General features: G+C 35.9%; 1 protein-coding gene across 3 annotated transcripts in view; it reads right to left on the reverse strand.

Moving 5' to 3' along the window:
- Positions 1-15,367, reverse strand: part of vipas39 (VPS33B interacting protein, apical-basolateral polarity regulator, spe-39 homolog) — a 219,917-nt gene that overhangs the window by 189,268 nt on the left and 15,282 nt on the right. Inside the window, 8 exon segments of one of the 3 annotated variants that reach the window (NM_001001836.1) lie at positions 3,016-3,138; positions 9,476-9,551; positions 9,640-9,713; positions 12,313-12,340; positions 12,514-12,616; positions 13,142-13,175; positions 13,306-13,398; positions 14,744-14,800. In NM_001001836.1, coding sequence (NP_001001836.1) covers positions 3,016-3,138; positions 9,476-9,551; positions 9,640-9,713; positions 12,313-12,340; positions 12,514-12,616; positions 13,142-13,175; positions 13,306-13,398; positions 14,744-14,800 — 588 coding nt within the window. 3 annotated transcript variants of the gene reach the window in all.

Raw genomic sequence — 15,367 nt, forward strand, 5'->3', positions numbered from 1 at the left:
ACTGCTGACTGTCGGCTTTAATTTGAGGGTATTTACATACAAATCAAGTGAATGCTGTAGAAATTACAACAGTTTGCATATGTGCCTCCCACTTGTTAAGGGTCCTAAAATAATTGGACAATTGGCTTCTAAGCTGTTCCATGGCCAGGTGTGTGTTATTGTCTCATTATCCCAATTACGATGAGCAGATAAAAGGTCCAGAGTGTGCTATTTGCATTTGGAATCTGATGCTGTCAACTCTTAAGATGGGAGTCAAAGAGCTGTCACTATCAGTCAAGCAAGCTATCATTAGGCTGAAAAAACAAAACAAACCCATCAGAGAGATAGCAAAAACATCAGCCGTGGCCAAAACAACTGTTTGCAACATTCTTAAAAAGAATGAACACACTACTGAGGTCAGCAACACAAAAAGAAACAAATTCCTATGGACAGATGAGATCAATATTAATTTGTACCAGAGTGATGGGAAGAGTATGGAGAAGGAAAGGAACTGCTTTTGATCCCAAGTAGTGAAGCATGGTGGTAGTGTTGTCATGGTGTGAACATGTATGGCTGTCAATGGAACTGGTTCTCTTGTATTTATTAAAGATGTGACTGCTGACAAAAGCAGCAGGATGGATTCTAAAGTGTTTCAGGCCAAGTTTTCTGCTCATATTAAGCCAAATGCTTCAGAACTCATTGGACGGTGCTTCACAGTGCAGATGGTGAATGACCCAAAGCATACTGCAAAAGCAACCACATAGATTTTGAAAGGAAAGAAGTGGAATGTCATGCTATGGCCAAGTCAATCACCTGATCTGAATCCGATTGAGCATGCATTTCATTTGCTGAAAACAAAACTGAAGGAAAAATGGCCCAAGGACAAGCAGGAAGTGAAGACCGTTGCTGTAGAAGCCTGGCTTTGCAGCACCAGGAACGAAACCCAGCATCTGGTGATGTCTATGCGTTCCAGACTTCAGGCTGTAATTGACTGCAAAGGATTTGCAACCAAGTAACAAAAAGCGAAAGATTGATTGATGATAATTATTCTGTCCAATTACTTTTTGTCCCTTAATAAGTGGAAGGCACATATGCAAACTGTAGTAGTTCCTACAGCGTTCACCTGATTTGGGTGTAAATACCATCAAATAAAGTATAGTACTCAATGGAAAACACAGTGAATAGTGACATATTGGAGTGATTCCACAAAAAAATATTAATTAGATAAAATATATGAATTAAATTAGGGATGCACCGATATGGATTTTTTGGCCAATACCGATAACCGATAATTCTTCAGACTTGGAGGCCGATAGCCGATATATATAGGCCGATAATTATAAATATTTTAAAATGTTATATTTTTATACAGCAAACTTCATAAAAGCAGAAATTCTGCTCTTTTGAACTGAATAGCCTATACTCAAAGCAAAAAAGCTATGATTTCAAAATGATATATTCAATTAAATATAACCTATATTCACGATTTCACACAAATCAGCATGCAAAAAATACATTATTTCCTTTTCTTCATAGCAAACTAACATGCAAATTGACTGTTGCATAAAATTAAAAAGGTTAAATAACAAAATGGGATTTAATTAACAAGCGAGTTAAATATATTTTAAATAAGATGAAAATTAAAGAGCTAAGGACTAAAACCAGCTCAAATGTTCTTGAATAAAATGGGTTACAGTAATGTACATGTGTACAAATATTTCATGTCCGAAAAAGCCTTTTTTAGAGGTGTTTTGACAGTTCAGAGCCACAGTACAAGTGATAAGCTAGAAACAGAATGTATTATTTTAGAAAATGCGACATAAATTCATTGTATTTGGTGTTTTAGATTATTTTGAACACATGTAGCATCAAGGTTTCTGTGTTCGTTCTTGCTGTCAATCGCGGGGAAAATGACCTGTGAGGGCGCAGATTTGCCCTCAGATTTTGATACAAACCTGATCATTGAGCTCAGATGACTTTATGACAAACACAGAGCAGAACATAAAGACAGAACGTGTGGCCAGTATTGGATTCAGTAACCGGTGCACCTAGGCTCTCCCCTGTTGATCTGTGAAGGCTCAAGATCTATGTGTGTGTGAAGGCTGTCAGATCAATGTGTGTGCGCGCATGTGGTGAAAGCTCTCGCGCGCTCTTTATAATCAATATGAATATTCCGATCAAACTGAATACAATCATCAACAACACATGGTAAGCAACGCGTTGATAATAACAAATAATTATATTAGATTAAAAACCTTCCGTAAAGTTTTTGTTTAGCGCATCACGTGTGCAGGTCAGTTTGGTGAGTGTGTATGTGTGTGTGTGTTAAGCGAAGAGGGAGAGACAGAAAAGAGGAGCGCTTTTTTCGGGTCCTCGTTCATTCACCGGCTGCAACTAAAAGAATTAACCCCGAAACTAATATTATTCGGCCTTGGAGTAATAAGTAAATCTCCCTGCTATCTCTAACACATCAAAGAGACAGAGCAGGAAAGGCTTTCATATGTAATATTTTTTCCTGAGGCGATTTGAAGCAAAATACACAATGGCACTCAATCAAACATATCTACAATGATAAGGATAATGGTTACTTACTGAGTTATTAACGCACAGCAATACCACGTGAAGAAAGGACGGACTTTGAAGGAATAATCAGTGTGAGGAGAGATCCATGAACAAGTCTGAACATGTTCCGCCCACGCGTGCGCTGCAACAATTACGTAATTTATCGGCTTAAAGATATCGGCCTAATTTAGACATCGGATCGATAACGATAATCTTAAAAATAGCATATATCGGCCGATAACGATATGGCCTCCGATATATCATGCATCCCTAAATTAAATATTAATTATATTAATTGTTAATTATCATAAATTAAATGTTTGTTAAACAGCAAAACAAAGTAATGACTTCTGAAGAATTCAGTGTAGTGTACTTACAGAGTAAGATTATATTGTATTTTAATACTGTATGTAATGTAACACATTCAGCAAATAATCCATCATCATATCGCAGTAGTGAATCATGCGCTTGTACCTCTGGCTCTCCGTAATGGTAGAAGCAGGAGTAATACAGAGTGGTGATGATCGGCATATTAAGGATGGACGCTTTTCTGGGGAACTTTTTAAAGATGTCTGTATCTGCCTTCTTGTCACTAGCCTGAAAAAAAAAAAACACAGATAACACATCAAATGCTGTGCACCTGCTGTGATAAACCCTCAGCAACAATATTCTCTTCAGGGAGGCATTTTCTCATGTATTTAGGGCTTCTTCACACATCCGGCGTCTCGTATTAACAAAGAAAAAACAAACCTACTCACACAGGAAGTGTAAATGTCCCTGCACCGTGTCCCACTAACAAAAATCAAGCTTCCATGCAGAGCTAAAATGTGTCAAATTTGACATTACAAGTCTGTTTACCCACACAATATTGTACACTACATATTAGTTTATGCAGGTTACAGCAACTAAAAATGAAAGCTTTTAAGTCAATTATGAATAACATCTTCGACTTTTAATAACCAAGAAAAAAAAAACGAAGTTACAAGTTTACTTGCAAAGTAAATTAGTTTATTCAAACTAAACATCGTACTGAACAACAATTTTAAAAGCACTACAGGATACTATCAAAGAAAATTATAAGTAGCCTTATAAAAACATTAAACAATTAAAATGTTTCAAACTATAAGACATAAAACAGGCATACATATTTGTTTAGAAATTAATAAAAAAATAAAAAATAAATAAATATATATATATATATATATATATATATATATATATATATATATATATATATATATATATATATATATATATTTTTTTTTTTTTTTTTTTAAAGACATGAAAACTTGTAAATATTGTAAATAAGAAAAAAAAAATAGTAACTCGTTCTTACTACAAATTCAACAGAACATACATAATTACGGTACATAATCAAATATATACTACTACAGAACCAAATAAATAATAATTCTCACTAAACAAATGAATAATTCATTATAATTTATATATGATTTATGATGAGCTAAGAATTTCATGTATGCGTGTGCATGTACACTCATGGCCACTTTATTAGGTATACCTGTCCAACTGCCCTTTAACGCAAATTTATAATCAGTCAATCACATGGCAGCAACTTAATGCATTTAGGCATGTAGAAATGTTTAAGACGATCTGCTGCAGTCCAAAAAGAGCGTCGGAATGGGGAAGAAAGGTGATTTAAGTGACTTAAAGTCCAGTGAACATGGCATGGTTGCTGGCACCAGACTGGCTGGTCTGAGTATTTCAGAAACTGCTGATCTACTGGGATTTTCATGCACAACCATCACTAGGGTTTACAGAGAATGGTCAGAAAAAGAGAAAATGTCCAGTGAGCGGCAGTTCTATGGGCGCAAATGCCTTGTTGATGCCAGAGGTCAGAGGAGAATGGCCAGACTGGTTCCAGCTGATAGAAAGGCAACAGTAACTCAAATAACCACTCATTAAAACCAAGGTATGCAAAAGAGCATCTCTGAATGCACAACACCTCCAACCTTGAGGCGGATGAGCAACAGCAGCAGAAGACCACTGGGTCCCACTGCTGTCAGCTAAGAACAGGAAACGGAGGCAACAATTTGCACAGGCTTACCAAAATTGCCCAATAGAACATTGGAAAAACGTTGCCTAGTCTGATGAGTCTCGATTTCTGCAGCGACATTCGGATGGTAGGGTCAGAATTTGGCATCAACAACATGAAAGCATGAATCCATCCTGCCTTGTATTAACGGGTTCAGGCTGGTGGTGTAATGGTGTGGAGGATATTTTCCTGGCACACTTTAAGCCCATTAGTATCATTTGAGCATCGTGTCAATGCTACAGCTTACCTGAGTATTGTTACTGACCATGTCCATCCCTTTATGACTACAGTGTTTCCATCCTCTGATGCCTACTTCAAGCACGATAACGCACCACGTCATAAAGCGTGAATCATCTCAGACTGGTTTCTTGAACATGACTTTGAGTTCACTGTACTCAAATCGCCTCCACAGTTGTCAGATCTCAATCCAGTAGAGCATCTTTGGGATGTGGTGGAATGGGAGATTCGCATCATGGATGAGCAGCCGACAAATCTGCAGCAACTATGTAATTCTATCATGTCAATATGGACCAAAATCTCTGAGGAATATTTCCAGTACCTTGTTGAATCTATGCCACAAAGGATTAAGGCAGTTTTGAAGGCAAAAGGGGGTTCAACCCAGTACTAGTAAGGTGTACCTAATAAAGTGGCCAGTGAGTGTATATACTGTGTATACAGTTGAAGTCGAACTAATTTTAAAAATATCTAATAAAATAATATGTACTGTCATCATGGCAAAGATAACAGAAGGGCTAATAATTCTGACTTCAACTGTATATACACATACACAGTTCTTAGCTCACGAATACGATTCATTTTTTGCCCTGAATCACAGCAGAAACAGGGTGTTAAAAACAGAAAATGCATGTCAGAAAATCTTTTTAAATGATTTACAAACAAAACAATTTTTATCTTAAACACCTGATGGATATAAAGTGAATCTCACATTTGCTAGAAGTTGCTCATGATAAAGCACGCTTTTCACGCGTTTCATAATCTGAGGAAACATCTGCCCTGTAACCCAATTTGAGAAAAGCCCATCCCTCTGACTTCCCTCTGTACAGAGAGACCCATCAGCCATCAACCACCCGCAGGAAAGAGGAAGAGTGCTGCGCTTAAGAGGAAATACTTCTCTACCCGCTCCGTAAGGTGAGGCGAAAACACAAAGCAGAAACCTTCGCATCAATTCTGTGACATTAGCACACTTTTCTGGCCTCCTTCTTTAATATCCACAAACGAATAAAAGTCAGTGTTTTCAAGTCATTTTGTTTCATAAAGCAGCATTTAAAACAGGGTCAGTCATTGACATATATGTAATTCCAATCATGAGTGACAGTGGTTACTATACAATTGCATATTACAGTACTCTGTACCAGTGTTTCCCAACCCTGTTTCTTAAGGCACACTAACAGTACACATCTTCAACTTCTTCCTAATCAAACGCACCAGAATCAACTCATCAGAACATTAGAAGACACTCCAAAACCTGAAGTTAATGGATCAGATAAGGGTGACATCCAAAATATGTCCTGTTGGTGTGCCTCTAGGAACAGAGTTGGGAAACTGCTCGTACGCTACTTCTGTTGTTTCTACAGCTACATGTTTAGTCAAAAATAACTTGACACATTTGACTCAATGTGTTCACACACTGAATTATCACTGAGCATCTTTACATGCCCAAAGATCATGTAAATCAGCTTACTGAAATAACATAGGCTGCATTTACACTGCAGATCTTGATGGTCAATTCCAATTTTGTGACTGTAATTAAATTTTTTTGACTTTCATCGTCTTTTAAAAGTGACTCATATAGATTGTCTGCATTTACACAGCAGGCGCAATGATCAGGAAAAAACAGAGCAGGCCTTGACTGGCAGCTGATAATTACAGAGCGGTCTTTCTCAATTCATGTATTTAGTATGTTTGCAGGAGTAATTGTTTTATTATTATTTTGGATTTTACTATAGTTTATGACAGAAAGGTTCTCATTTGATCATTTTAATTTAATCTAGGCCTTTTTAACCCAGTAGGCTTCTTAATGTAATGTCCATGGCTTGATTTATGCATGCGATGTATGGAACAGTTTTATATTAGTTTATATTGGTTACGTGGCATGTATTATATTGGTGATGTTGCACTCTCTCTCGCTCTCTCTCTCTCTCTCTCTCTTTCTCTCTCTTCCTCTCTCTCTCTCTCTCTCTCTCTCTCTTGTAAATCATGCTTAAATACTTGTGCTATGTGACAAAATAAAAGCTGTTTAGTCCTTGTGTGTGAGATTTTAGGTCTGGGACTCTGCTGAAGTCTGTTCCGAAATGAAAGCGTCATTCAATCCGAACTACCTGCTTACACTGCAGACACAAGAGGAACAAATTCATATCGGATATCGGAAAATTTTCACATATGAACAAGGCCTGAATCTGATTTAAGTAAATCGAAATCCATGTGAATTTTTCCTGCAAACACATACATGGGCCATATCTGCCCATGTTACTTGAAGCATGCAGTGTTAAAGAGGCCATAATGTCTCCAAACCAAAAATTAGGCCAGACAGAGTCTGGAGACTTTTTATTATTTGTTTCATTTTTGCACAGAATTTTGTAAATAATCTGTGGATTTGTGCAGAATTATTTTCAGTATAGGAGCTTACGGTACGATAAAAATGACACTTTTTACCTTTTAAATTGTATGACTTCAATTTGACATCTTCATTTTTTTTAATCATAAATCAGCACGTGCTGAATTAATTTAGCATCTGACCACAAAACATCACCCACAGCGGAATCTTGTCCGTGTAAGTTAAACAAATGACTTAATTGCTAAACTACTGTTTTTATACACGACAGAAATTTAAATACTGCATTAATAAATACATATTACTAATAGACAGCTTGCTAAGGTCTAAATTTTTAACAATTTAGGCGCAAAATTCAAAGTTCATAGTGCAAAAGCATTATGGGTGTGTCCGAATCCACTTTTGCTATTTTAAGGAACAGAAAAATACAGTCTCGCATGGTCTAACAGGGTTGTGCTTATTCTCTTAATCAGTTATGGGTGTGTTTTGAGCATAACTTGCATTAAACCAATCAGAGTCTCATCTCTCATTCCCTTTAAGAGTCAGTTGCGTCTTGCCATGGCACATTTGCTATTTACATGGTGGACTTTGTAAGTAGAAAATCTGCAGCCTGAGGATAAAGAATGAGCCTCCTCTATTTGGCCTCTTCTCCATTTGGTTTCTCTTTACTTTACTTTTACTCTTTACTTTACTCTTTTATTTCCATTGATATTGAGATGGTATTGTACGCACTCCACTGAAAACATCCATTGGCCTACATATTTAAATTAAATTAATTTAATTTAATTAAAGATTTGATTCAAAAACATTTCTAAATTCAGTTTTAATTTCCAGCAATCGAATAAATGAGCAATAATAATGAAGTGAATAAATAATAATAAGTGGGGTCAATAAAAGAAGTTATATCCAAGCACATGTCCTATTCTTATGCCCCATATGGTGACACATACGTCTCCAAAACCAGACAGATGGACAAATCTGAACTTGTTTTTATTAAAACAAATATAAGTATGTATATAATAAATAATACTGCTATTAATACTAATATTATAATAATACTTTAGACCAGCTTTTAGTTGGTCAAAGGTGCAGTCTATTTCAATTTCTCAGAATAGCAACGCGCCAACAATGCATCTTAACACACCTCCTTCATAGACCGGCACACCCTTGAGTCCACAAAGTAACGCAAATGGATTTGCTATTTAAGTAACGTTATGCATATTGTGAAAATTTAAGTTGAGCTGGTCTGAAAATAGCAACAAATTGCACCAAACATGTCTTGCGCTTTATTGCGCCGGGTGTATGATAGGGTCCTAAGTGTAAAATAGTGTAAAATCACATTCAACTTTAAAAACTAATCACATTCAAAGTAATGTTATTTATTATGGGAAAATAATAAACACAATTTTAATAAGCAAAAAAAAAACAGAGAGAACCATAAAAAATACTAAATGTAGTTGAAATTTTGTAGTTGTCTTTTTTGCAACAACTTGTTTGAACTGTAATGTATCATCTTCCTATTGCTAAATGTGTTACGTGACCAATCTCAATTTTTAATGCGTGTAACTTTTTATTTTGTTTAAATGCACTAAAATGATTGGCTATACTCACTGAGAAATGGCTAAAAACAAAAACATTTTCAAAAGGTGGTGTACTTATTTATTCTGAGCGATGTATTTCATAGTGTAAACAGGCCCAGATTGGCTAATCGGGAGGACCGAGAGAATTCCCGGTCGGCCAGTCCGTTTTTTGCCCGCGAGGGCCGGTGTCTCTTGCACCAGAATCTGTTGCTCTCAGCAGTCACACTTTTTTAATTAATTAATTTATTTTCTTGACCACAGTCTTCTTAATTTGAATTTCTTAATTTTCTTTACCGCAGCTCTGCTCTTTTTATTTTCAGCCTCGTGAGCAAGATGCAGCCTGCAGGTTAATGATGATATAACTCAGATGTCTCTTTAAGTACTGCTGTTGTGGTCCAGTGGTAAGCACGTTAGGTTACGACGCCGCCGACCAGGGTTTGATTCTCGTCGAGTAATTTATTTTTTTTATAAATCAAAATCTTAAATGAACTGTCCAACAAATGTTGTGTCTTGTGCACAAATAGTGTTACAATATTTCTAGTTTGAACCATCTCAGGACATGGAATGACAAATTAACAACTGGCTCTTGTACTTAGAAGGCAGGACTCTGCCATATTGCACTTCCTCCCATTCAAAGTAATTTATCCAGACTGTCTTTGTATTTCTGCAGTGGTGACTTCTGACAACTGACTTTTGATGGTGACATAAATGAGCGAATGGACTCACCTCAATGATTATTTGCCTTTCAAGGAGGGTATAGTGATCTTGAACATGAGTGGAATCGTCTTGAGAAAAGGGAAGGCTAAGAACAAACAGTAATTTCAAATGAATCATTAAAAAGACAAAATGAGCAGAAGATGCTTCTTAACTTTGCTGAAAGATTTCTGTACCTGAGGCAACTTTTGAGAAAGTCTCTTCTTCTGCCTTCATCCTTAATATTCAAGTGCTCTTTGTATTGCATTAACTGTGTAAGGACAACAGAAGAAAGTTGAATACATGTGCTATTAAACAGGAACAACACTCAAATAACTGAGAAAAAACGAAAATAAAAATAATGTTTAACTTCCTCTCTTAACTTTATTTATTTTAATGATGTCAATGAGACAGGCAGAAATGTGACAAATACATTTCTTCCTCTTTTCACTTCTATAAAGCTTAAATAAATAAAAGAATCTAAACTTTTATTAACCCTTGATGACAATGATGATTTACATGCATGCACACATGAAATAAATTTCATTTACACATCCTCGGAGCATTCAAGTTGTTGGTTTGAAGTGATTTTAACGACCACACTTTCAGCTAAAACTTTCTTTTTGGTGGAGTCCAGCAAAGTGTTTTTGCACAATGCAAAATCATTATTTTCTGTTGTTGTCAATGAAAGCCTCATGTCATGTTTTATGCTTAGTGCTGAGCGTTGCACTTTAAGAAATGCCCACATTTGATTTTTTTAAAAACAGCCTTCACTTTTCTGATGTGCAAAATAACACTTAGGTGGACAAATACACTTGTAGGGCTCTAATTTAAAGATCTAGGTCTAAAGTCGAAACACATGGCACAAAAGCCTTGAAGTCCCCAAGAGATCAAAACTAACCATATGATTTTGTTAGCTAACATTGCTAGTTTTCAATTCATCTGTGCACTCCATTAAGAAAAAACATGTTTGCTATTTTAATATTTAATTGAAATCTGAAAATGCACTTCCTGTTATTTTAGTTAAATGATCAGATTACATATATCTTAGAAATTGGGCGTGGCTAACATATTTAACCACGCTACTTCCACTGTCAGTTTTGACAAAAATAGAAATGGTGAGCAGGAGGAGTCTGTTAGGTTGTAATAACTCTTCTAAAACCCTTTTCCCAATCTTTCTGAATGAAATTCCTACTTTACTACATCCAATCAGCTCGCAGTAGAAAAAAAAACAAGCCACACCCAGTTTTTTCATTTAATATTCTGTTTTTTTAGGAACTGTGTCACATAAGTAAAAACTTAACAGTCGCAGCTTCCGGTTCATGGGGACTTTAAGGGCGTGTCCGAATACGCTTGAGCTTTTTTAAAGACAAAAAAATATGGTCTGCGTGCCGGCGCATAGTCTAACAGGGTTGTGCTTATTCTCCTAATGAGTTATAGGTGTGTTTTGAGCATATTTGAGCATATTCCTTTTAAGAGTCAGTTGGGTCACGCCATGGGGCATTTGCAATTTACATGGAAGACATTGTGAGAGGAAAAATTGAACGCTTCACTAGCGAGAAAAAGCGCAAGGATAAAGATTGAGCCTCCTGCATTCGGCATCTTTACTTTCTCTTTACTTTACTCTACTATCGTGGATAAGCAAACGGTGTTGTGCTCCTCTGAAGACATTCATTAGCCTTCATATTTAATTTTGCTTGTTAAGCGCAAAGATTTGCTTCAAAACTATTTCTAAATTCAGTTCTAATTTCCAGGAAATTAATAAATGAACAATAAATAATACTAAGTGTGGTCAATAAACTGAGTCATATCCAAACACACGTCCTATTCTTATGCCCCATATAGTGACGCATACGTCTTCCAAACCAGCAGGCAGACAAATCTAAACTTGTTTTTATTTAAACAAATATAAAAATGTGTATAATAAATAATAGTGCTAATAATAATACCATTATACAAATGCTAATTGTCATGAATAAACTGAAAAAAGCCCCCCCGAGATGAAGAAGGCATGGAGGTAGTGGTTTTTATGTTTACGTAGAAAATATATATTTTTAATACTCTATTTTTTAAATTCGTATAGATATTTGTGCATAGCTGTACATTCTGTGTGTATTAAGCAATGTGTAAGTGTTTGGACCAGCATAGGCGCATAACTAACACCCTCTTCGTTGGACTTGAGACCGGCTTTTAGTTGGTCAATGACACTGTCTATTTCAGTTCCTCAAAATAGCAATGTGCCAACAATGCATCTTAACACACCACCATTCTAGACCATGAATCCACAAAGTGACGACAATGGATTTGGTTTCTAAAACAATGTGACGCAAAAATTTCAACAAATAACGCCATACATGTCTCGCATCTTATTGTGCTGGGTGTATGAGAGGACTCATAATGTTAAAGTGACCATAAAAATAAAGAAATAAATAAACAAATTAATAAATATATAAATAAATAAATAGTTGCCTACAGTACATCTTGGATTGACTGAAGGCAAGTAAATTAACAGCATATTGTGATTTCTAGTCAAATTATGCTTTTTAAGTTTAATTGTAAGACAGAGACATATTTAAGCTATTATTATGATTATATTATCAGCCCTAGTCTGACACCCTTATCTTACATAGTTATATTTAATAAGTTTTATACATATACACATTAAATAAAATTATCTAGAAGAAAAATTCACATGGGAAAAAATGGCAGAGCAACAGATGTGCAAACATGAAAGAGGAAGTTTTCGTATTTCTATTAGTTAACACTGGGCTCTCCCCAACACAGACAGATATTTTGATCACCGAGTCATCCGTGTATGAGCTATGAGTATAATGACAGGTGCGTTTTATGATTGTGCAGTTGGTACCTACCGCCATATCTTCTGTCCTGCCAAGAGCCCTAAAAGACAATCATGTGACCAAAGCGACAAAGGCAGTTAGTCAAATAAACTGCACGCAATAATAGAACTGTTCAAATCAAACAGCCAATGCAAATATACTGTATGGAGAGACGTATTAAATGATCATAAGTGAAGAGGGGAAGTTATATATAGATATAAACAGTGAACTCACTTCAGTAACTCCACCAACAGCTTTTGCTCTCCCATCTCTTTCAAATAGTGGATGTAATGACGTAAAGCCACTTCTCTCGGCATTAACTCTCGAAAGAGGATTTCTGCAACAATAATGAAAATAATATTAAAATAATATTAAATACAAACATCATAGTTTTCATTCATTCACTTTCTTTTGCCTTTATTAATCTGGGGTCGCCACAGCGGAATGAACCGCCAACTAATCCTGCATATGTTTTACGCAGCTGATGCCCTTCCAGCTGCAACCAATCCCTGGAAAAACACCTATACACACTCATTCACACACATACACAACGGCAAATTTAGCTTACTCAATTCACCTATACCACATGTCTCTGGACTTGTTAGGGAAACCGGAGCACCTTAAGGAAACCCACGCAAACACGGGGAGAACATGCAAACTCCAAACAGAAATGCCAACTGAGCCAGCCGAGGCTCAAACCAGCAACTTTCTTGCTGTGAGGCCCTCATTATATCCACTGTGCCACCATGACGCCCATATTATATACTATATTTAATAATAGTATTTACTATCAAAAACTATTAAAAAGATTTATTTAAATTTAATCCACACTAAGCCAACTAATGATCGCAAAACATCTTACCTTTACTTAATGACTTTTTTAAATATATCAAGACCTGCAGGAGGAAAATGTACATAATCAGTGATTAAGCAACATAAATAAAACACTGTTCCTACTAATATGAGTCATTGTAAAGCCAGAGCAGTCTTTCCATATAGGGTTATTGAGTGTGATGTGCAGCTCACAGCAGTGATGACATTGCCATCATAAACAGAAACGGCTTCATCCAGCAGCAGAAGCTTGTCCTGCAGAGAGCGGAACTTTTCCATAGAAAAAGCCTGAAAAACAAGCATTTTTTTTATTGTCAGGTATTTCAAATGTATAGTGTTGAGAAAAAGTGCATGCTTTCTAAAAGCAATATAAAAAGCATGGTGACTTCCAAGTTCCTAAAGTACTAAGGGTGTGTTCACAGTTGTTTGATTAAAATAAACTCTGGTGTGATTGCTTTTTTAGTGTACTTCATTTGAATACAGTAAGTGTAAACACTGCCATTAAACCGTAGTCCACACACACCAAACAAATGGTGGTTATGACAGAGGATACCAAAACTGTGGAGCACAGTATCTGTACAATGACAGAGAATGCCAAGAATGTGGATCTCTGGCCAGTTGCAAACAAACTCTGGTGCAGCTCAACTGAAATATGAATGCAAGACGGACCAAATATGCCTAAACAAACCAAAAACAAGACACAATATCACACAATATGACCATAAAAAGACAGAATTCTCCAGAAAATTGTTTCCATTTTTTTTCTAAAGTACATGCAGCAGATTTTTGTTTATGTGTTTGAGAAATTCATGGTGGGTTTTTGACACTGTTCACACCCGTCTGACACAATTATCACATCTACATGAATTCTTCTATCATATATCCATCATATATAATTGAGCATGTTGAGTCCAGCACAGACGATATAGGTATACATATACTGTTTTTAACGGGACTAAACATACTATATTTCATTTTTGTTAAAAAAAAAACAAGAGGAAAGAGCTACAAGTGTGAACACACCCTGATTTTCTGTGGTCATATACAGTTTAAGTCAGAATAATTAGCCCCTCTGTTTATTTTTCCCCCAATTTCTGTTAAACGGAGAAGATTTTCTAATCATAATAGTTTTAATAACTCATTTCTAATAACTGTTTTATTTTATCTTTGCCATGATGACAGTAAATCATTTTTGACTAGATGTTTTTCAAGACACTTCCATACAGCCTTAAATGACATTTTAAAGCTTAACTAGGTTCATTAGGTTAACTAGGCAGGATAGGGTAATTAGGCAAGTTATTGTATAACGATGGTTTGTACTGCAGACTATCAAAACAAATTGCTTAAAGGGGCTAATAATTTTGACCTTAAAATGCTTTTTTTTTTATTTAAACTGATTTTATTCTAGCTGAAATAAAACAAATAGGACTTTCTCCAGAAGAAAAATATTATCAGACATACTGTAAAAATGTCCCTGCTCTGTTAAACATCATTAAGGAAACATTTAAAAAAGAAAATAAATATTCAAAAGGAGGCTCATAATTCTGACTTCTGACTGTATAACAGACGTTGCACATTTAAATGGACTTTGCAGGGGAAAATATATGATTTGAAGCACTTTGCTGCCCCCTACCCGTCCTTTCTGCATTCTCCTGATGGTTTCCTCTGGACTCAGGTCACTGACAAAATCCTATAAAAGTAAAATAAGAAATATGAATGTCAGAAACTTTGTTTAGCCAAGCATGCACGGGTCGGGATTTTAGTATTGTTCTGAAAAAATAAACGATTTGAGGATGAGATGTCCCATTACAGCAGGGGTCATCAATCTCTGTCCTGGAGGGCCGGTGTCCCTGCAGGATTTAGCTCCAACTTGCCTCAACACACCTGCCTGGATGTTTCAAGTATACCTAGTGAGACCTTGATTAGCTTGTCCAGGTGTGTTTGATTAGGGTTGGAGCTAAAATCTGCAGGACACCGGCCCTCCAGGAACAAGTTTGGTGACCACTGCATTACAGTGTCCACATAAAATTTACTAAAATTAACTTGGATATATAGCAACCATATGAAATGCAAGTAATGTGTCAATTTTCAGGTTCTGTGAAAATAAAATGTCAAAATATGAGTGATATTAAGTTCTGTTGTCAATCATTATAAAATATATTTATGTTAAAATTACTGTGATCCTTAAATAGACTATTTTAATGTGCCATCAAATGATTCTTGTTCTAACTATATCAGGAACGCTAGTCTTTTTGGA

This window comes from Danio rerio, chromosome 20 (genome assembly GCF_052040795.2).
Source record: "Danio rerio strain M-AB ecotype USA chromosome 20, GRCz13ab, whole genome shotgun sequence".
NCBI lineage: Eukaryota > Metazoa > Chordata > Actinopteri > Cypriniformes > Danionidae > Danio > Danio rerio.